Here is a 22446-nt window from a genome sequence, read left to right on the forward strand (position 1 = left end):
GATAAATGTACTTAACAAAACTTTTAATTTTAAGTATTAAATTGTGTAGACTATGCTAATATCCACAAAGATTTTTTATATATGTACCCAAGAAAAGAAAACAAAACAAAACGAAAAGGCAAGGCATAGGAACCCCGCCAAAAGATTTAATTAACGTTGATTTGAATTTAATTTTCATCTGCTGTAAATTCTTTCTAGAATTATTTAATTATACTCTTAGGCTTAGGAATACAGTTTATTAGCAAAGAATAATAGAAAAAGATTATAAAATTCTTTTTAATTGTTAAAACCAAGTGGATTTAAAATATGTTTAAAATTACTAATTTTGAACATTCTTATCCACTATGTGCATTCAATAATAAAAATTTAGTTACTACTATTCAGTCATGAAAACTAAAAATATATTAAAATATTAAATATGTGAAATGATAATATAAATATGCACAAATATATTAAAGTTAATTTACAAAATATTTAATATTTTATTATTAGTGTAATTTTATTTTAACTATTTGAGTGTTCAAGAAGGTTCCTCCCACAAAATTACACAAATACACACATTACTCGCACCAGAAAACCAACAAATCCAAACCCTAATCCACTCTCTTTTCTCCTCCGCTCTCACACTCCACACTCTCCTCGCTCTCTCTGTCACAACGCTCCGACCACCATGTCTCACTTTGGAAGGTCAGGACCTCCGGACATCTCCGACACCTACTCCCTCCTCGTACTCAACATCACTTTCCGTAAGCTCAACCTCTTTCCCTCTCTCCCTTTTTTTATGCTCCTTCTCTAATCTTTTAACCTAACACTCAATTTTTTCTGCGTTTTTCGTGTTTCGATTTTCGTTAAAGGCACAACCGCCGACGACCTCTTCCCTCTCTTTGACAAGTATGGCAAGGTCGTCGACATCTTCATCCCCAAAGATCGAAGGTACTACTTATTCCCCGACAATTTCAATGCTTTATTTAAATTTTAATTAATTAACTAACTAGATTAATTATTATATTGATGAAGGACTGGCGAGTCCAGGGGTTTTGCCTTTGTGCGTTACAAGTATGCCGATGAGGCTCAGAAGGCCGTCGAAAGGCTTGACGGTAGGGTTTGTGTTTCTGATTCTTATTTGATTCGTCAAAAGATAATATAATTTTGTAGTTTTCATACTTTGAATTTTGTTGTTCAGGAAGAATGGTTGATGGTCGGGAAATAACTGTCCAATTTGCAAAATATGGCCCCAATGCGGAGCGCATGTATGTTATATTTTTCCATGTTCCTTAAAAAATTCAATATTTTATTTGGGTTCTCTAATCCATTAGTCATCGGTTCTTTATGTTTTAAAGAAATTGCATGACCTAAAGTTTATTAATTTTGTTGCTTGTTCTTGCATATGATGATTGTTATGCCTCGGTAGTTGACAAGTTTGGTTTATTTGATTTACAGTCACAAAGGAAGGATTATTGAATCAATGCCAAGAACAAGGCATAGGTCAAGGAGCCGCAGCCCAAGGAGAAGGTATGTTCTGCTTTTTAGTTTTCATATATCTGAAAGCTTGTTTTGTCTCTTTGCTGGTAGACTTGAATTCATGCAAGGTTTATCTCATTTTCTCTGATTCTGATTCTGCACTGGAATGAGATGTTTTATTCACTTTTATGATTTAAGTGCATTGACTCTTCTAGTACAGAAAATCTTGTATCGCATAAATTTTAACATGTGTGCAGTGTAGCACTTGCTTATATGATTATATCAGATTTCATATTAGCTTTGTTAGGCTCAAATAAATCCTTTGAAATTTTCTTCTTTCCAACTACCACTGCTGACATTGTAATTGATTATTAGCTGGTGTAAACAATTATTTTGATGATGTGTTTGAGCATCTTATATATTTAATCCGTAATAAAATTTTCTTGTGATAATTAAAATTTATTTAGAACATCCTATGGTGTTTAGAAATTTGTATTGATCAAAGGCCATTTGTTTGCAGGTACCGTGATGATTACAGAGACAGGGATTACCGTAGGAGAAGTCGTAGCAGAAGTTATGATAGGTATGAACGTGACCGGTACCGTGGGAGGGACAGAGATTATCGTCGTCGAAGCAGAAGCCGCAGTGCCAGCCCTGATTACAAGAGTCGAGGGAGGGGGCGCTATGATGATGATGATGATCGTCGTAGTAGAAGCCGGAGCCGATCGGTGGATAGGTTCTCTTTCATTGATTCTTTATCTCTCTTTGCTGTTATTTTTTCACCATGAAGTGTTTTTTTTTTTTTGACATTTTCATTGTTGGTACCTTTCAGCCGCTCCCCTGCACATAGTCCTAGTCCTCGAAGGAGTCCTTCACCCCGCAGGAGTATGTCTCCTGAAAGGAGTGCATCCCCGAGAAGTCCTAGAGGTGAAAGTCCTGATCATCGTAGCCGTGATGGACGATCTCCCTCACCTCGCAGTGTCTCACCGCGTGGTCGCCCTGATGCTTCGCGAAGCCCATCCCCTCGGAATTCAAATGGTGATGTAAGTAATGTTTGGTTCAAATTTTGCATTGAATAGTTGTTTTTGCAATCTTAGATAGTTTCCTCTACCCTCTGTGACACCTAATATCTACCCTCTTTTGCAGGAGTAAGCTCTCTTGGATGAAAATTCTGGAGACACCTTGAGCATGAGCAGTGCAGCTGTAGCTGTTGTGAAAATGTTGAATCTTCTGGTCAATGTTAATGATCTAATCAGTCATTGAAGAATTTTATGATCTATGTGCTGTTTGGTAGGGTCAAACCTCCTTGGTGTTTAAGTGTTTCCATATTTGGACATGATGTTTTTTTCTACTTGCTTATTTAATAACTGTTGGAACATGTAGTTGATAGGTTAGTACTTCAGTTGAGGGATATTGTTATTGTAGTTTCTTTTTACTACTTGCTGCATGTTCATTTCTCTTTCTCTATTTTCACTTCTCACTTTTCAAAAAGGAATATGGTTGTGGTCTAGTTTAAACTCAGTTAATTTATGATGAACAACTTACTGGGTTTTATAGTTGTGATCGGGAAAAGTGATGGGCCTGATTGGTGCATGTTGACATTGTTGCTGTTGATGCTGTTTCTAGTCATTGATGATGAGTGGTCGTGAGTTGTACCCGGTTGCAAGAGTATGCTGGTTTTAGGAGTATGATTGTATTTTGCCGTGCTGGTTTGACAGACACTAAGTAGACTTGGTTTTTTCCTGAATGGTCTGATTATTGGTAAGCTCTTTGGTTACTTGCTTATTTTTCCTCAGAATTCTTATCTTTGATTTGCCGTGTTTGTTCTTAATCGGAACAAAGTTGTCCTGAAAGGGATTCTCATTGCTGTGACGGACACAAGTTGCACATTTTTTGACATGTAGCTGAAGCCCCTGTAGGAGTTGGATCATTCATTTGTTGATTCAGATGCAGATACTAAACATAAATCGTGAGAACTAAATATGAACTATAATTTGCTGGTGTTTTAGTTCGAACTATAATGAAGTTGACAATGGTAACATGTTCATTGTTACTTTTTAAGGGTATTTTACTGGTAACTTATTTAATATTCACCTTTATAATATCTGCTACTTAATGTAGTGAGATATATTTGTTGTAGCACGCTGCTCCATGAAACTGTAGCTGTGCGATGGTAGCAGATGCATCTTTTTTGTGAAATGAGTGATCGTGAATAATTTGAAGAACTAACCAATGACTGTAGCTGACTGTTGCTGCCCTATTTGTTGTGGTCGGGTTGGCAATGGTATTAGCAGTTCGTACTGCCAATAGCTGTCTCATGATGCTGATGGTTTCTGTTGATTCCAAAGCTGCCTGACAGAATTTTCACTATTAAGCTGGTGAAACCGTTCCTGTTAGTCAGTCTTTCACAGATTCTATTATGAGTCAAATCATTTGTTCGTTAATTAAACTGTTCGCTCATTTGTCATTTGTTGCTATATCATTATGATCACCCTTGCCAATAGTGGTGTAGTTAGGAGGTAAAACACATACATTTGATTATGGTGTGTCCAACTATAACTGTTGTCTCAGTAAAATTTGAGTAGTCCTGTGCCCATATGATTGGAAGAATTAACTGATGTTAGTGTCGATTATTATTCTGGGATGGTTGCAATCTCTACAGTAAGAATTCTGAATCGGTAATATGTATGGTTGAGCGAATAATTGAATGATATTGCATTCTCTTTTGCAGCAGTATTCTGTGCTGTGGTATGAAGGCTTATTGTAGAGCTACATTAGTTGAATGAATATATGTGCTTATGGACGTGTCTTCATCATCTTCCTCAGTGTTTTTCACTTAACTTTAAATGAGATAAAGCAAAGGAGAAAAAGATATAGACATGGGAAAAAGTCTTTAGCACATTATCTTTCAATCCTTAAACGAGATATTTAAAAGCAACGGCTTACATGCAGTAATAATTTATTTTTGGGTAGGATTATCTATACGATATAGAATTTAAGATTTCATCTAATCTATATTTTAACCTTATTAATCCATTAAATGGAGGTAGAGGTGTATTTATTAGGCGTATTTATTATTGGTCGCGGACAAAAATGTCTGTAATTTAAAGATGTGACAAAAATGTCAACGTTAATTATGTACTTTCAAAAAATGAATTTGAAGAGATTGAATTTTGATGTTTTTGTAAGAATAATTAGAAAAATAAAATATTTTTATCTTTAAAATTTGGTGATTTTTTTGTTAAGAATATATTTTTTTGTGAACAATTCATAATACTTTCAAAAAATAAAATAAAAAGATAAAGATCAAATTTTTATTCTATTTTTGTGTGTATTTTTTAAACAGTTATTAAATATTATTATAAAATTTTGGATCAAATGTATAAGTGGTTTGTCAAATATAAAAATTGTTTGTCATTTACAAAAAAAAGTTGCGTTTTTAAATTATTTAAAAGTATTTTTGTTGATAATAAAAGTCGGAATTATTTTTGTCGGGATTTATTTTGGTAGTTTATCCTATTTTTTATTATATTTTTTAGGTTTCCGATGGTAAATCTCTCTCTCCCCCGCGAACTGGGCCAATCAAGACCTCTAAGCAGACTTATGAATCGTGAAAAAAAAAGTGTCATAACTCATAACCCAACCAGTTTGATATAGATGTTCTTGTGACATTTGATTGGTCATGGTTTCTGACCTTCATCCTTCCATGGAATGAGAGAGAAAAAAAAATAGAACATGCATGTCATCCATATATATAGAGAGAGACCCAATAAGAAAACTCCGAAAGAGAAAGAACCTATTATATTATACTTTGATGGGGTTGGAGGATGTGAAAGAAACTAGAAGAGGTTGAAGGGATTGAATCTAAAGCTGGTATACGTGGCACTGACATAAGCATTAAGCAATTCATTCTGCGCGGACCAGAAATCAGCCTTGAGACCCCCCCTTCTCACTGCTTTTAGGATCTTGTTCTTGTGTATGTACCCAGTCACCACTACCTTTTGGCAGTTAGCATCCACTTCCACCTTCTCTATCCCTGCACGTTGGTCCAATAAAAACTCTTGACATTAGTTCCAACAGCTAGCTGATCTCAATCATTGTGGCATTGATTGCCAATATAGGACAATAATTCCTATGCATTGTGTCAGCCAGTTGAAATTCAATGGATTGAAAATATAAAATATAAACCTTATCATTATCAGACAAACCCACCTTTCAATTTTGATAGACATTTCCTTAGTCTTTTCTCGTGTACACAAACCATTTCCACTTTTAACTCCACAATCTGCAAAACAGGATAGTGATGGAAATGTTATTAGACACAATTATCTACATTTGTTAAAATGTGTTATACAACAGTGTTTGTTGATTGAACATGCATGCTTTCTTCTATTATTACTTCCGTAAGACTTCTTTGGTTCCATCAAAATAATTAAACACCACTTGATTTTTCGATATTCGTCTGCATAGACCATGTGAAAATCTATATGAGAAGTTATGAAGATAATTATACCTCCATGAAAACTGCTGAGAGGAGATAAGTGACGCTAAGGAGTGATGATGTTCAAAATCAAACTAGAGATGAAATGTTGAAGAAGGAAGACCAGGACTCGGGAGTGACAGATAAGTATAATAATGAGTATTGAGACACAACAGTTCCGAAGCAATTTGAAATGATATGGTTAATCCAATGAGTGAGACAGACAAACTGACAGGGTTGTATTTATATACTACTATGTAACATCAAATCAAGTACAAGCCCACATTAAAGTGAGTGAGGATTGCGTTGGGTTTTGAGATTGATAGCAAATTTGATGTGGAAGTAGTACAAGACAAGACCACATGCTTTTTCAGGGACAGTAGCAGCACAATGAGCTTTGGAATATGCGATACAAGGCCCAAGGCTTTCGATCCACGCAAAGCAAAGCAAAGAAGTGTATCAGAATTTGAAATGATTGGCTTTGACAGGTCCAACATCACTTTTCTTCCTTTTGACCCAAGTTATAATCAGAGAGAGAGAGATTGAATCCTTGGCTTTGATGAATTGTAACAGTTGCACGCAGAATGTTTAACATTTGGTGTTAATTTTCTGTCTACTATTATCTCCAATCTGTCATCTGTCCTAATAAATAACACAATTTTAACAGAAAATCATCAGCATAATTTCGGTGTCATGTAACTTTATGATAACATTGTAGAGTTATATGCATATTTTCCATGTAAGCAGTGAGGATTTGCCACATAGAAAACAAAATGCGTGGCCTATAGCATATGCTGAAGCTAGCTACTATGATGAGGTGACTGATATAAAGTGCATTAATTCTTTACTTGTTATCTGACATATGCTATTTTATTTTGCATCGCTGTCGAGAGCCTTCACAAAGAAAAGGAAGAATTAAAGAAAAAGAGAATAGAAACGTCTATCATGCAGAAGAATGACAACAGGAAAACATACCAAGTAGCAAGTTTGGTATACTCGCCATTGGGATACGAGCCTTCTCTCAACTTTATTTTAATTCTTCCAAACTGCTACTATATATTGGACTTCCTCAGTACCGTTGCTAGCTAAGAGTTTATTAAGGAAAATGTTGGAAGATTCTTTCTTCCAAAAGCTTAACGACACAGAAACATGAGAATGAACAGTTGAAAAATATTTACCCAAGTTTAGTAAGGAAGCCGGAGGAAGTATCATGAAGCAAAGTTGCAATTGTGTTGCATTAGAGTAGACTAGATTTTCATATAAACTTCAACTGTATACAGTATCTCACTATAAGATAAAATATGATTAATAGTAATACAAACAGTTCATATCAAGAATCGAATTTTCCTTTTTCCTTTAAAAGGAAATTGTCTCTTTACATATCATTGGCATCTTGGAAGGCCAACAATATAAAAGGAAGAAAGAATGTGGAGAAGCATGCACAGCTAGAGTCTAGAAAAACAGAGAGAAAATAGGTATAGAAATTGAAGAAAGTAAGGTCACAGATTTCTTAATTACTATAAACTAAAGCCAATGATAGCCATCACCAAAACGTAAAAGATCAATCAATTATTTTGAGGTATAATTGGTTTGCACCTTGTGAAAGTGAAACTCTTGAGTTCATCCTAGTTACTTCTGATGGATAACATAACACACAAGAGGGTCACGTCTTGTAGATTTTGAACAGTTGTTTCTTTATAGGTAAATAAAAGGAAAAGCAAAGAAACAATCACAGCACGCCTTCAAATCAATTATGTTTTTCTTCAGGATGAAATTGAAAAACATATTTTACTGACTTTTTTAGGTAAGTACCGTGATCAATCATAGCTTGTGAATTATGATGGCTCCACCTAATATATCTATTTAGCCAACTGTTGCTTTCCGAAAAATAAGATCATAGAACAAGAAATTCATATGGAAATGATAAAATATAAAGATGTTGGGAAAACAATCTTCACAGTTTACATACTAGTTTGATTCAATTTACATGCCAATTCTAACAAAAATAATGAATAAGGAAAGAAAGGAAAAGGAGTACGAAGCACCCTGGCATTTTACATAGACGTGGAAATAGATTCCTTTCCTCCAAGCGTTTGAATAATAGCTTCCAGGAGTTTAATATCCTCATCACGCTTTGCAATTTCTTCTTGCTTTGCACGTAACTCTTCCATGTGCAGCTCAAACACCTCTGCAATGAAAATTAAATGTTACCTTTGCTCATAAGAGACAAGCAGAGTTGCATTAAATTTCTGCTGCAAATCCCGAAATCTACGCCTTCTCCTCAACCAAAACAGAATTTGAAACTAGGAACCCAGGTTGAAGTTTCCAGGCACAATGGCATCAACACAATTTCAAAAATTCAAGGCAGGGCTACTACATCAGTGTGTAGCTGAATGTGGACTTAATTGCTCCATAATGGAAATTAGCAACTTAATAATTTCTTCAATCAAAATCAACATGCATAGCTCAGCAGAAAAAAAAAAGGAGAGTTACTCCAGATCAAAACAGGCAGTTGCAAATTATGATAACAGTTTGAGTTGTAAGGATTCATGGTGAACATACTTGTGGTGTTCTCAAGCTCTTTGGTGACCTCTTGCGCGTGCAATTCAGAAGCTCTCTGTGCCGCTTCGGCCTGTCGCTTCTCAGAGCGAGCGCGGGCAGCTGCGGTGATGGCGGCATCAAGCTCTCGTTCCAAAGTCTCCACTCTCTGCTCCAGAACCTAGATGCAACACAAATTCTTATTGTTTAGGAACTCGTAGATTGTTACAAGGGGGAAGAAGGGGAATAATACCTTGATGGTGCGGGCTTGGTCAGCGGTGAGGGAGGCTTTGGCGAAGCTTTCTTCGTCGACGAAAACGGCCTTCTTCAGAAGAAGCTTCTGGAGAGACTCCAGATTGGATGCCATCTCCGTCAGATTCGTGATCGCCCCGTTCCATCGCTCGCTTCCTCCTTTCTCCTCCATACTCACTAGTCACTACTCACCTTAACTTACCTCTCATTTCATCCTCACTTGAGCAGGGCAGATTAGTAAATTACCATACCAACTTTTTTTTTTTTTTGGTTCGGTACGCTATCTCACAATCCTTCTCCTTCTTCCGATCGGCGATTCCAAGCATCCATGCCGTCATCTCTATTCATCTGAACGCGGCGTAGATAACAATTTTGGGTTTAGGGTTTCGGATCTTAATTAATCCAATGCTGACTAATCGTGCAACACTCATCCAACTACTCCGCAACTCAATCCTCAATGCGAAAACCCTAACAACCACCGCCACCGCGACCTCTTCTTCCCGGGACGAGTACTTCACGGCAATCCACCACGTGTCGAACATCGTGCGGAAGGACTTCTACATGGAGCGAACCCTCAACAAGCTCCGAATAACCGTCACGCCGGAGCTGGTTTTCCGCGTCCTCCGCTCCTGCTCTAACTCCCCCGATGAGTCCCTCCGCTTCTTCAACTGGGCCTGCTCCCACCACTCCACCTCCTACACCCCCACCTCCGTGGAGTTCGAACAACTCCTCAACACTCTCGCCCGCCACAAAAACTACAACACCATGTGGAAACTCATCCACCAGTTCAAGAACCCTAGCAACAGCACCGGCTCCAGCACCATGTCCCTCTCCACCGATGCCGTCTCCTCCATCATCGAATGCTATGGCACTCACCGCCTCGTTGACCAGGCTGTCCAGGTCTTTAACAAGTCGCCTTCACTCTTCAACTGTCCCCAAACTGTTGCCATCTACAACTCCCTCCTCTTCGCCCTCTGCGAGTCCAAGCTCTTCCACGGCGCATACGCCTTAATCCGCCGCATGATCCGCAAGGGCGTCTCCCCCGACAAGAGGACCTATTCCACCCTTGTCAATGCCTGGTGCTCCAATGGGAAAATGCGTGAGGCGCAGCAGTTCTTAAAGGAAATGAGCGATAATGGATTCAATCCTCCTGTTAGGGGCAGAGACCTTCTTGTCGAGGGGCTGTTAAACGCAGGCTACTTTGAATCTGCTAAGGAAATGATGAGGAAGATGGTGAAGGAGGGCTCTGTCCCTGATGTGGAAACGTTCAATGTATTGGTGGAATCTGTGTGCAGAACAGGGCAAGTTGAGTTCTGTGTTGGGTTGTTTCGCGAAGTGTGTCGGTTGGGGATGGTGCCCGATGTTAACACCTACAAGATTCTGATTCCGGCTGTGTCAAAGGCCGGGTTGATGGACGAGGCGTTTAGGCTGTTGCATAATTTGGTTGAGGATGGGCACAGGCCATTTCCTAGCTTGTATGCTCCGATCATTAAGGCATTGTGTAAGAGGGGACAGTTTGATGATGCGTTTTGCTTCTTTGGCGACATGAAAGCGAAAGGGCATCCCCCTAATAGGCCTGTGTATACCATGCTGATAACAATGTGTGGTCGCGGAGGGAGGTTTGTGGATGCTGCTAATTACTTGATGGAGATGACTGAGATGGGATTGGTGCCAATATCAAGGTGTTTTGATATGGTTGCTGATGGGTTGAAGAATTGTGGGAAGCATGATCTGGCCAAGAGGGTGGAACAGCTGGAGGTTTCGATCCGTGGGGTTTGATGGATCTGAGAGTCAGAAGCTTCCTTATCATTCATTGTGGTGGCTGGTTAGCTTGCCTGCTTGCTTGTGGCAGATATGATGCTAGCTGCATACATTGATTGTAGCTGGCAGGGTGTTGGAACTTCTGGTTGAGGAATGCCGAAAAGGAGTCTAAACAATGCAATTAGGTCCTTGTTCTTGTCTAGCATTTCCTTTTCTTCTTAATCTTATTCGTTATATCATATCTAATTGCATTCCTAAAATTGATGAGGTTTCCTTCTTGCATACCTTAATGAACTTGAATGATTACACTGTTTTGCTTGCTATTATCTGCATATATATCATTGCAATCATCATGCCTTTCCACAAACTTTTAGTGTTAATCATTGCATCATCCATTACTTTGCCAATAAATGTACTGGAAAACCCTCAAATTCTGGAATGTATGAACATACAATACAAAAGCCATTTTTCTTTCTGATCCAAATACTTTTCTTTTTCCCCTTTTTTCTCCCACTTTTTGGCAATGATAAGGCATTGCAAATCTGCTGAATACCATTTCAAGCACCTGCTGATGTGGCTAGAATATGTTTAACCATCTCTAGGAGAGAATGGTTAGTCCTGGAATAAATTAAAGTTTGAATCATTGTAAGTAATAGCTTTCATGAAAGAAAGAAGCTTTTCTCTTTGTTAAATCATTCTTAGGTTTCTATTTCAGTTTTGGCAAAGTGGAGCTTACACTTTCCATAACTTGGAAATGTGATTGATTTTTTGCATTCCTTCTTTCAGTGAATCATTCCCATTCTGGCATTCTTTGCTAAGTTTTTACCATATTCCAACCAAAAGATGCCTGGAGGGAGGCTGAATTGCAGACGAGGGACCCAAATCTTCCATGTTCATGGCATAAGTATTGAAGCGTCTCTAATCTTTTGGAGACCTTGTTTGGATTGGCAGCTTTGATGTATGGCTTTGGAAATTCACACATCTGGATCAAACAGAAATTACATTTGTTTTTATCGTCTTTAATATCCTGATTGAATTTTGTTTTCCGGCTTGTAACTCTGCTTAAGAAATGTTTAACTGCTTGTAAAAGTAATAATATTTGTAGCTACATGTAGCTTTAGAGCTCCTGTTTGTTTTTTGTAATGAAAGGAAAATAATGTTACACATTGTTGCAGGCTTGCAGCACTTTCTATATTTCCTAGATAAATCTAAAAACTAAAGAGATTTAAATTTGTCTCTGATTAATAGATTCCCTCTCAAATTTTAGTTCATAAAGAATATCTTTTTTTTTTGGAAAGATTTAGATCTAATTTTTTTCACTCATATGTAAATGTGGTATGACGACTTCATGAATAAGATGTTTTTTCTGTCAAAAAAAAAAAAGTTACGCTCAATTGAATATGACCATCTAGAAGTCTTACATCTGTTTGTAGCATTAAAATGGCTTCAAGTACACTCTCTTATTAAACTGGCCCTTAGTTATATTTTATTTTATAAATTTATTTTGGTATGGATACAATCATAAACACATCTTCGGACTTGAATACTTGATGGTAAATCTAGGCAGCAAGCCAGCAACACTGGTCCTCCATGAGTCGATGTTATTTGTTGGCCAAAGGCGAAGAGGTTTACGCAGTGGTCCCAAAAACCACCAATTATGCACGCTTATAGTTTATACTTACAAATAACAATTAAGTACTTAAACCGGCAAAAGCAAGATCAATATCTCTATTCAGCTTCAAAAGGACAATGTTTATTCATTAGTAATTATATTTAGCATCAGAATAATAAGAACCAAAACACAGCTGCCAATTTCTCTTTAGTGGAGACAATATAACATCAAATATCTTTCTCGGGTACACAGATGCTCCTACTATAATTTTAGTAACCAGCTGTCCACCCACCACTCTATCGATCTTTAAACGTGAAAACAGATCCAATAGCAGGGTAGCTTAGGAAACAAAAAAGGAAAATAAAACATTAATATCAAACAGCCAATCCCCTGAAATAGCTAATTATGAAAAGTGAGATCTATAAATGGTTGGCTCTACCTATCAATCAACTTAAGCTGCTTAAATACAAATAGTTTGATCATTCGGTCCCCCTGTTCCGTTCTCCACCACAACAGTAGAAGTGTGGACGCTTGACACGGCCACAACTCCTGCACAAGAGTCAAGTTAAATACTCATCTGAACCAACAAACGAAAACACAAAATATTTGATCTTTTGCTCTAATCATAATAGCTGAAATTCTGATTTTAAATCTTAAATGAATCAACCAATTCTAAAAAATTTCTACTAGGTAGGATAATTTTACGATTTAAATTTTGTTACAGTTTCATATTTTACGTGTTTAACTTACTCTTTAGATTTTACGTGAAATCTCAATTTTCTCTACCTTGGCTCTAATTACTTAATATCTTGGCCGGAAAAATCGTATGTTTAAATTGTCTGCTCTTTCCGCTATAATGTATAATTCTATGTGGACATATACTTGGTAGACATCACTATGCACAATACTTCACACAGAGAATACAGGAGAAACCTAAACATGACATGTAGGCGAATTGCAATTTGCAACCCCTCAACCCGGTTCTGTTTCTTAAGATATAGTTGCATTGCAACTTTAATCCTCCATTAAATAAATTGTGCCTCTCGCACTATACCATTCACTAATTCAGTGGCCCCGGCCCATTCCTTTCAACAGAAACTATAACACTTTCCATAACACTGGGATAATGTAATAAGAACCTAGAATTCTAGAAAACAAACTCATATCACGAGATATTTACCAAAACTGTTGTATCATAGATTCAAAGATATGATAGGTACCACAGAGTTGTTCACTGGACAAGTATCACACATAATACCAAATTGAACTATTTCATGACAACAATAATGATAACCCTTCCAAAATCAAAAGGTATAAATAATAAATAACAACAAATTATATAGGGAAGCAATCCAAAACTTACTTGCATAGGACAATCACAGGAGTAGGTTTCAAAGCTTTGGGTCCATTCCTTATTCCTCTTTTATGCTTTGAAATCTACATGATAGACAACAAAAATGAAGCAATTATACAGCATTTCAATTACTACTTAAATCGACGTAGATTTTGCTCTATATTACTCGTTCCTAATTTCAATTTTATCTCTAGAGAACCAAGCAGTAAGGGGAAATTTCAAAAGCAGGTGTACCTTACCTTCTTTTTAGGCACAGCCATGAGCTCCAAAGAACCACCAAGGTAGGAACTTTGGGAACTGAACTCAGGTAAAACCGATTGTGATGATTGAACCCCGTTGTCAATGATCCCAGCTAGAGGAGGAGATTGGGCCACAGATTGCATCCACCTTCTGAACCCTAAAATGCTACCCATTTCGCCTCCGGTGATCTTAAGCACTGCGAATCTCGCCGCCGCCATTGCTGTAGGATTAAACAACACCACCGGGAAAGTGAAAATTGAATGAAAATGGAAAATAAAATGACGAATTAATTGAAGTTTGATGGTTTACCAAAACGAAGGCGATGAAGTTGAATGCTTGCAATAATGGAGATAGGGTGAATTGAAGCGATAGTGTGAGCCCGGTATGACAAATTTTGGATTAGGATGGTGGAGTTCGTGATCGAAGATGAAGCAAGTATTCTTCTGCCACTCTCCAAAGTCCAAATGAAAAAAACCCTACTTATTAATGGATGAAGAAGAACACTGGAGGTGGACAGTTCTTATTTTCCACGTCATCGTATATTAAAATAAAAATTGTACTCACAGAAATTTTAAAATCACTAATATTTTTAGTTATTACACAGTAAATTTAGTTATTATATATAAAAAATAATAAAAATAAAAAATTTTAAATAGTATATAATTATCTCACAAGACAACGAGACTCTAAATAAAAAAATACGTCAATTCTAGTTAGTATTTAATAAATAAATCAACAATTTAATATATCATTTAATTATATTTTATTAATTCAAAAAAAATATTAATAAAATAATTAATTAATCTCACATAAATAAATATTAAAAACCAAAAAAATATTTTTTATTTAATACTTTATTTTTTTTATAAAATAATTATCAAAAGTCGTTTAAAATTTTTTTTTTCTAAACTAACCTACCTCATTTTTAATTCCAATCTTTTACCATCCTTACTCAAATCCTTTCTTATTCAACTCGTCTCTTTCTTTTTACCACCCCAAGTGAAGTAGTTGTTTACTTTGACATAATTGAGATGGATAAATTTTCAGCCATTGAGATAGATCCTGAGTGCAATATTCATGTCTTCAATAATAATCTTTTCGCCATTCCAAAGTTTAGTTTAGTGGCAATTGTATATCTCTTGCTAGAAAGTGCATCAGGATTTAAATCCTAATTAGGATTAAAAAGTGATTATACACTATAAAAAAGTTGGTAATTATGACAATTTTTTAAAATTATTACGACAGTTTGAATCGCTATTATTATTTTAAATGGCGACTAAAAAAAATTGCCGTAATTTTAAGCGTCATTTAGTTACTATAACGGTATTTTAAAAATGGACACAATTTTCATTATTAAAAAGGCAATTTTTTAACATATTAAAATGGCAGTTTAAACTGTTATTTTTAGATAAAATGACATTTTTTAATTGGTTAAAACGGCATTTTTTTATTGGTTAAAACGGCGGTTCAAACTGCCGTTATTTCTAAATAAAATAATTTTTGTTGGTTAAAATGACGTTTTATGTTATTTAAAATGGCGGTATTTATTGTTTAAAAATAGTAATTTAAAACCGCCGTTTTTTTACTAAATTAAAATGGTGTTTTAATTATTTAAATGACAATTACAAACCATCATTTTTACCAAGTAAAAATGACATTTTTTTATCGTGTAAAAAAATAGTTTTAACCGTTATTTTTATTACGTTAAACAAACACTTTTTTATTTAAAATTTCACAATAACAAAAAATTATAACCCATAAAAAAATGTATATGTTAGAGTGTATAATCCACAAAAAATAGTCCTCTCAAATAAATATTTATCAAAAGTCAATGAATTAGTTAAAGAACTTTAACCAATTTTTAAATAATTGGTTTTTAAAATAGTTAATAAGTTATAACTATTTTTAAAGATAGTTAATTGTATTAGTAAAAATCGGTTTACAAACCGATTAACCAAGCCAAAATGAGTTTTGATGGTTCAGAATTTTAAAGTTAATTTTTCTAATATAAATATGTTATAAATTTAAATCGCTTTTATGATAGATAGAAAGATTAAATTATTTTTTTAAAGTGTTAAAATTCAATTTATAAGTTAAAATTAATTTTTTATAAAATCACATTTTAAATAAAAAAATGGTTTTTAAATGAAAAAATGAATTTTTAAGTTAAAACTGATTTTTTTAAAAACTGTGTTATTACTTTTATAACCCATTAATAACCAAATCTTCTATTTAAAACCAATTTAGTTAGTAACTTAACCTAAATTTTTTATTAATCCAAATCAGATTTGACTTTTTAGTTAACTTTAATCATATACATTCTTATTTTTGAGCTAGCCACTAGAGTCTTCAAATGCTTTTATTCTCCAAAAAATCAGCAATTTCATTAAAACTAAAAATTCACTAACTTGCTATTCTACCTTAAATTGAAAGCATAAATTAATGTTTTGGAGTCTTGTAAGTAAGTTCTCAATGATCATCTTTATCATTGAATTTTATTTTTATTATATTATTTTAAAATCATCTTTTACTATTAACTCCATTAGTGTGACAATAATAATAAAATAATAATAACAAAGTGTTGTCTCACTAGGTAGGGTCGGCTATAAAATCAAACGACGTTATTGTGGTCTATCATGTATCATGTCAATAGAGAGACCGTTTATATGTAGATGTTGTTTGACCACCTTATGGATGGTCTTTTTATGTCTTCTTCTACCTTTCATCCCCTATCCATCTTTCATCTCATCCATCTTCTTGACTGAGTATTCTGTCGGTCTTTTTCTCTCATGTCCGAACCACCTGAGACGCGATTCTACCATATTTTCCACAATAGATGCTACTTCAACCCTCTCTCTTATATCTTCATTCCTTATTCTAACCAATCTCGTATAACCATTCATCCATCTCTACCACACTTAACTTATATTTGTGCTTTCCTTTGGCCGCGTCAATACTCTGTACCATAAAGCATAGCTAGTCTGATAGTAGTGCGATAGAATTTACCTTTAAGTTTTAAAAGTACTTTTTTGTCACATATAAAACCAGACGAACTCCGCCATTTTGACCAACCTACTTGAATCTTATGATTTACATGATGTTCAATCTTTCCGTTATCCTGTATGATGCACCCAAGATACTTAAAACTCTTAACTTTTCGTAGGATATTATCTCCAATCTTCACCTCTATATTAGGATTTTCCCTTCGTATGCCGAACTTACATTTCATATATTCCATCTTGCTACGGCTGATGCGTAGATCATACACTTCTAGAGCTTCTTTCCATAACTCCAACTTCTTATTTAGGTCTTTTCTTGACTCTCTCATAAGGACGATATCATCGGCAAAAAGCATGCACCATGGTATAGCCTATTGGATATGCTCTATGAGTACTTCCAAGACTAATCTGAAAATGTATTGATTTAAGAATGATATACCTGGTGTAATCATAGACCAATAGAAAATTCCGCTGTCACACTACCTTGGGTCTTCACACTAGTTGTAACTCCATCATACATGTCTTTAATTGCACAAATATATGCAATTCTTACTCTCTTGTTTTCTAAAAATTTTCGTAAGATCTCCATTGGCACCCTATCGTACTCTTTTTCCAAATCAATAATACCATATGTAGATCATTTTATTACTACGATACCTCTCTATCATCCTTCTTAACAGGCATATCGCTTCAGTAGTGGATCTGTCTGGCATAAAACCAAACTGGTTCTCTGTTACTTGTGTCTCTTGTCTCAGCCTCCATTCTATCACCATTTTCCATAACTTCATGGTATGGCTCATGAGCTTGATCCCTCTATAGTTTTTGCAATTTTTTATATCCCCTTTATTCTTGTAGATAGGTATTAAGGTGCTCTTTCTCCACTCATTTGGCATCTTCTTAGACTTTAAAATCTCATTAAAAAACTTGGTTAACCAACTGACGCCTTTCTCATCAAGGCCCTTTCAAACTTCAATCGGAATATTATCGGGTCCTACTACCCTGCCATTTTTCATCTGCTTTAGAACTTCTTTTACTTCGAAGTCTTGAATCCTTTGTTAGCAGTCGAAATTTTGATCTTCTTCCCTCATGCATAAAAGACCAAGGCTCGGAGGAGTTTTTTGTCCTTCATTAAATATCTCGTAGAAGTAGCTCTTCGACCTTTCATTGATCTTCTCCTCTTGAGCCAACACCTCCCCGTATTTATCCTTTATGCACTTTATTACCTGATCCAAGTCTCTCGTTCTTCTTTCACAGCTCTTTGCGATTCTATATATACCTTTTTATCCTTCTTTTGTGCCTAAGGACTAGTAGAGACCCTCATATGCTCTTGTTCTTACTTCACTTATAGCCACTTTTGTTTCTTTCTTAGCCGCCTTATATTTTTACCAATTATTTGCATTGCGGCACAAAGACCACTCTTTAAAACACACTCTTTTTACCTTTATCTTTTATTGTACACTCGCATTCCACCACCAGGACTCCTTGTCTCTTGGTCCTATCCCTCTAGATTCACCAAACTTTTCTTTTACTGTTCTTCTAATAACTTCTACCATCTCTCTCCACATCTCCTCCACGCTTCCGTTTTCATCCCACTTTGCCTCTTCTTCTACCCGTCTTAAGAAGTTTCTTTGTTCCTCACCTTTCATCTGCTACCACCTCGTCCTTGAATTTTTCATATGATGTCTTTTTCTTAACTTTTGATCAACGCGAAACTTCATGAGAAGCATCCTATGTTGTGTTGTTAAACTCTTTTCCCGAATAATTTTACAATTAATGCAAAATTTTTGGTCGACTCTCCTCAACAAAGAGAATCGATTTGAGATCTTGTCATGCCACTCTTATAGGTTATAAGATGTTCATCTCTCTATTTAAAACATGTATTTGCAATGAGGAGAATAAAGGTTGAGAAAAAATCCAAAATAGTTTTACCCTTCGTATTGGCCACCCCAAAACCATAACCTCCGTGAATACTTTCATACCCAATCACTTCTCATCCAACATGGCCATTTAAATCTCCTACTAAGAAAATCTTATCTCCCATAGGTATGTCTTGGACCAACTCTCGATATCCTCCTAAAACCTTATCTTATGTTGCTTTTTCGAATACATTTGCGGTGCATAGGCGCTAATCACATGAAAAATACCTCCTTCCACCACAAGTTTGATAGAGATGATTCGATCTCCCACCCTCTTGACATCCACTACGTCCTTCTTCCACTGCTTATCCACGATAATACCTACCCCATATATTTTTTTCACCTTTCCCGTATACCAAAATTTGAACTTGGAAGTATCCAACTTCCTAGCCTTCGCACCAACCCATTTTGTTTCTTGTAGGCACACGACGTTAATCTTCCTCCTTGTCATGGCATCCACCACCTCCATGAATTTTTCTGTTAGAGTGTCTATGTTCCATGTCCCAAATCTCAACCTTCTATCGTCCCGACCTTTACCTTTTTCTTTGTGAACTAGTTTATTTACTCTCGTCCGTTCACAAAAACGCAAAAATTCTTACTCATTTAACACTACACCCGAGCACCGATACAGCGGCTCTTACTCATTTGACACTGTACGCGAGCCATATAGCGCGTTGCTTCCGGGCAACAACCTAACTTTAGCACAGTAACGTTTTTGATCCATGTCATAAAGATTCGACTAAATTTTTATGTTGGCTGTCAAAGATCTAACACAGCCCTCTCTTTTATCTGTATTTAGGACCGGCTATATACTGTAATTGTATTATAGGCGGAGTTGTAACACTAATAATAATAATAAAAAAAAGGAGAGGACGATGGTGTTAGTGGCGACAGAGTGGAAATGTTAGTAGTTAAATATAAGAGTTTGATGAAAAAATTTTGAATGGTGGTGGTAAAAGGTTAGAGATTGGAATAGCAGCATCGAATGATTAAATATTAAAAGTGGGGTAAATTAAATTAGGTTTGGAGGAGCGATTTAAAAAATTTGAATAATATTTTAGAGTATAAATAATTTTGTCAATCGAAATTCATTTTTATGTGCACAAAATTAAATTTATTCTTTTGTCAGTAAATTTATCAATATTTTGAACCTTCATATGCAGAAGTTTAAAGTTTTCAAATTTCTTATTTTAGTAAATGTCCAAATTTTATATGATATATAGATTTTGTTTTTTCACACTCTGGAATTAGTTAATACATATTATTAGTCACCTATATCTCTATATAAAAAGATATAAAAATATTTTATCCACACTAACAAATTAATTGCTATATTAAATTATTAATTATTATATATTTGTGTATAATACATATTGATTTTTTTAATTAAATAATTAACCACTTAAATATATTATTAAAGTATAATTAATCTTAATATTAATAAATTATTAAATTTTGTTTACAGTAATATAATAAAAAAAGTTATAAAATACCAAATTCATATTACTTTATACAATAGCTGAATAATTATTGCTGATTTTTTGCATACAAAACATATACAAGCCAGGTTAGAATAGTACGTAGCAGTAGAAACACGTTTTGAGGGCTGGTGGATATGGATTATTCATGACAGAAGAGGCACACACATTTCTCAACATTATTATTACGCCAGCGACGTTGCTGAAAATTTGTAAATGGACAATCCCTTAAACGAAAAGAGAGAGAGACCCAAAAGGGCACACACGCACACATTCTCCTCGTGCCCAAGAGCCAAGAGGCAGATGGGAAATGGACCAACACATAAAGGGATTAGGAGAGATAAGCTTTCTGCATCCTTTTCTATCACAATCAAGTTAACCTTGAAATTTGACTATGACTTGGCTCTTAATCAATTAATAGAACTTCCGGTTTTTTCATTTCATTTTTAGTATAAGTCTAATTATATACTGTGACTACCATAACAATGATAATCTAACAATACCTATATACTCATAATACATACGTAAATGAGATTACCAGTTGGCACAATCGGTAAAAGTAGTGTTTTGTTTATTCGGTTAAATATTTTTTAAAATGAACAAGTTAGTAAAATATAAAATGAGAAGTTAATTAGCTTTTAAATTAACGATAATATTAGAGATAAAAAAAATTAAAATTATTTAATATTTATTTGTTACTTCAACCATTAATGAATACTAAATAAAATAGATTTTGATTGATTTTGGCAAAAAAAAATTTGTTATTAAATATTTTCGTTAAATTAAATTATGGTTGAATAATGTAACGATTATTATATGATAGTATTATTTCAATTGATGTTTATGCTATTGACATCAATGTTATAATTTTTATAAGAAAAAGTATAGGTAATTAACTTTATATGGAACCAAATGGTTATTAATCTAATAGTTAATTTTTCAAAAAATCTGGTTTTAATTTTTTAAAAAACTAAGTCGACGTTCAAATAACATGTGTGATACTACTCCAACTCATAGCACGACACAATGTCGCATTCTTTCCAACTCCTCTCGCCGCGACCTTGTGTCCTCCTTTTTCAAGTCGTGTCACTGTGCTGCTGTGTCTTCTTGGTTTGTCTCCTGTTACTACAATGCCGAGCCTCCCCTTTCTTACTATTCTCGTTGCAACGCCGCATCCTCTCCGGCCACTAATTTTTTTCGTCGCAACGCTGCCCTATCTTTTTCCAACTCCTTTCACTCTCATCGCAATGCCGCCGCATGAAAATTCTCTCGCTGAAACGTCAGTTAGTGTCTCCTCTATTCGAGCAGCCACCGTGCCATGCCAAATCTGTACCGCCATCATCGTCTATTGTGCACCAGTCATCCGCTGGCAGAAAAAACGCGTCCTCTACGATCGACGATGCATAAGAGAGCGACTGTCGCAGTTACACCATATACAGCATTCTCCTTCTTCTTCTTGTTGGATGATTTTTTTTATTAGTTTTGGATGTTTCTTTCTCTTAAGTTTTAAATGTATTTTTTTTTATGTTTTAAATGTTTTTTTTCATTGTATTTTAAATTTTTTTATCTTTTTAGGTTTTGAATTTTTTTAATAGTTTTAAATGTCTATTTTCTTAGTTTTTAGATATTCTTTGGATGTTTGTTTTTATTTGATTTTAGATAATTTTTTTTAGATTTTTGCATGCTTATTTTCATTTGGTTTTGGATGTTTCATATGATAACTTGAATTAAGATTCCTTCCAAAAAAAAACGACTCGTCGGACGGTGGTAAGTGACGTGGACAGTTCTAAGCATGGATGGTGGTGGGTGGTACAAACGATTTCTGAGCGAGAAAAGGTGGTGGGCGGCGCAGCATAGTAGCACAGTTTTGGATCGCAGTGTGTAAATTCAGTTTTTTTTTTTTTTCCTTCTTAGTGGACTTCTTTTATACAATTCATAAACTAATTGATTGCAGTTAGTAAGTATCTTAATTGATTACTTAACAAAATTGTTTTCATAAATATAATATAATGTAGTAGTTATTAGAAGTAATTGAACTATCTGATTTTATAAAATAAAAAATTTTAATTATATTAAAATCGAACACTCTAATTTTGTCTTTATAAAATTATAAATTTTTTTAAATTAAAATCAAATTCTTCAATTTTATTTTAAAATATTGTTATATTGAAATTAGACCCTTCAATTTCACTTTTTACAAAATTAAAAGATTCATAATATTGAAAGAGGCTTGCTACACATACAAGTCTTTTTGACTTACAAGTTTTACAAGTTGTTACACATTAAAGTCTTTTAATGCGTTATTTAATTTCCAAAGCGCTACACTCACCGTGAATTATGAACGACTCCCCTTCC

At 34.9% G+C, this 22446-nt stretch overlaps 5 protein-coding genes across 11 annotated transcripts; 2 read left to right on the forward strand and 3 right to left on the reverse strand.

Annotated features, from left to right (window-relative positions):
- The first annotated feature begins 556 nt into the window (after positions 1 to 556).
- Positions 557 to 4335, forward strand: LOC130969141 (serine/arginine-rich splicing factor SC35). 6 transcript variants are annotated; one of them, XR_009081797.1, is made up of 10 exons: positions 557 to 746; positions 855 to 933; positions 1018 to 1097; positions 1184 to 1250; positions 1441 to 1512; positions 1982 to 2197; positions 2294 to 2504; positions 2608 to 2751; positions 3019 to 3430; positions 3583 to 4335. XR_009081797.1 is itself a non-coding variant. In XM_057894746.1 (8 exons), the coding sequence occupies exons 1-8, from the start codon at positions 671 to 673 to the stop codon at positions 2611 to 2613; spliced, it is 807 nt and encodes a 268-aa protein (XP_057750729.1). In that variant the 5' UTR covers positions 557 to 670; the 3' UTR covers positions 2614 to 2926. The 6 variants fall into 6 exon arrangements, 1 of the variants encoding a protein (XP_057750729.1); XR_009081798.1 differs by having other exon boundaries at positions 3602 to 4334; XR_009081799.1 differs by having other exon boundaries at positions 3019 to 3222; positions 3583 to 4332.
- A 733-nt stretch (positions 4336 to 5068) lies between these two features.
- On the reverse strand, positions 5069 to 7617 carry LOC130969371 (heavy metal-associated isoprenylated plant protein 45-like). The gene is made up of 3 exons (XM_057895052.1): positions 5975 to 7617; positions 5674 to 5746; positions 5069 to 5497 (listed from the first exon to the last, which is right to left on the reverse strand). Exons 1-3 carry the CDS (start codon positions 5978 to 5980, stop codon positions 5301 to 5303), a joined length of 276 nt encoding a protein of 91 aa, XP_057751035.1. The 5' UTR covers positions 5981 to 7617; the 3' UTR covers positions 5069 to 5300.
- A 223-nt stretch (positions 7618 to 7840) lies between these two features.
- On the reverse strand, positions 7841 to 8961 carry LOC130969370 (uncharacterized). The gene is made up of 3 exons (XM_057895051.1): positions 8733 to 8961; positions 8504 to 8660; positions 7841 to 8129 (listed from the first exon to the last, which is right to left on the reverse strand). Exons 1-3 carry the CDS (start codon positions 8901 to 8903, stop codon positions 7996 to 7998), a joined length of 462 nt encoding a protein of 153 aa, XP_057751034.1. The 5' UTR covers positions 8904 to 8961; the 3' UTR covers positions 7841 to 7995.
- Positions 8952 to 11711, forward strand: LOC130969369 (pentatricopeptide repeat-containing protein At5g18390, mitochondrial). 2 transcript variants are annotated; one of them, XM_057895050.1, is made up of 3 exons: positions 8952 to 10677; positions 11024 to 11137; positions 11279 to 11711. In XM_057895050.1, the coding sequence occupies exon 1, from the start codon at positions 9137 to 9139 to the stop codon at positions 10508 to 10510; it is 1374 nt and encodes a 457-aa protein (XP_057751033.1). In that variant the 5' UTR covers positions 8952 to 9136; the 3' UTR covers positions 10511 to 10677; positions 11024 to 11137; positions 11279 to 11711. The 2 variants fall into 2 exon arrangements, with proteins under 2 accessions (XP_057751033.1, XP_057751032.1); XM_057895049.1 differs by lacking the exon at positions 11024 to 11137.
- Positions 11712 to 12284: 573 nt separating this feature from the next.
- Positions 12285 to 14172, reverse strand: LOC130967880 (uncharacterized). Its single transcript, XM_057892919.1, has 5 exons — positions 14008 to 14172; positions 13698 to 13918; positions 13468 to 13541; positions 12544 to 12653; positions 12285 to 12443 (listed from the first exon to the last, which is right to left on the reverse strand). The coding sequence occupies exons 2-4, from the start codon at positions 13914 to 13916 to the stop codon at positions 12584 to 12586; spliced, it is 363 nt and encodes a 120-aa protein (XP_057748902.1). The 5' UTR covers positions 13917 to 13918; positions 14008 to 14172; the 3' UTR covers positions 12285 to 12443; positions 12544 to 12583.
- Between the last annotated feature and the right edge of the window lie 8274 nt (positions 14173 to 22446).

Source organism: Arachis stenosperma, chromosome 3, assembly GCF_014773155.1.
Source record: "Arachis stenosperma cultivar V10309 chromosome 3, arast.V10309.gnm1.PFL2, whole genome shotgun sequence".
NCBI lineage: Eukaryota > Viridiplantae > Streptophyta > Magnoliopsida > Fabales > Fabaceae > Arachis > Arachis stenosperma.

Coding starts and splice junctions, on each gene's coding strand:
- LOC130969370 (XM_057895051.1), bottom strand. CDS start 8,903: ATGGAGGAGAAAGGAGGAAGCGAGCGATGGAACGGGGCGATCACGAAT. Junction 8,661..8,732: donor ACCAAGCCCGCACCATCAAG/GTATTATTCCCC, acceptor TGTTGCATCTAG/GTTCTGGAGCAGAGAGTGGA. Junction 8,130..8,503: donor AGAGCTTGAGAACACCACAA/GTATGTTCACCA, acceptor TTTTCATTGCAG/AGGTGTTTGAGCTGCACATG.
- LOC130969371 (XM_057895052.1), bottom strand. Junction 5,498..5,673: donor ATGTCTATCAAAATTGAAAG/GTGGGTTTGTCT, acceptor ACCAACGTGCAG/GGATAGAGAAGGTGGAAGTG.
- LOC130967880 (XM_057892919.1), bottom strand. CDS start 13,916: ATGGCGGCGGCGAGATTCGCAGTGCTTAAGATCACCGGAGGCGAAATG. Junction 13,542..13,697: donor TGGCTGTGCCTAAAAAGAAG/GTAAGGTACACC, acceptor TCTATCATGTAG/ATTTCAAAGCATAAAAGAGG. Junction 12,654..13,467: donor CCTGTGATTGTCCTATGCAA/GTAAGTTTTGGA, acceptor ACTCTTGTGCAG/GAGTTGTGGCCGTGTCAAGC.
- LOC130969141 (XM_057894746.1), top strand. CDS start 671: ATGTCTCACTTTGGAAGGTCAGGACCTCCGGACATCTCCGACACCTAC. Junction 1,251..1,440: donor GGCCCCAATGCGGAGCGCAT/GTATGTTATATT, acceptor TTTGATTTACAG/TCACAAAGGAAGGATTATTG. Junction 1,513..1,981: donor AGCCGCAGCCCAAGGAGAAG/GTATGTTCTGCT, acceptor ATTTGTTTGCAG/GTACCGTGATGATTACAGAG.
- LOC130969369 (XM_057895050.1), top strand. CDS start 9,137: ATGCTGACTAATCGTGCAACACTCATCCAACTACTCCGCAACTCAATC.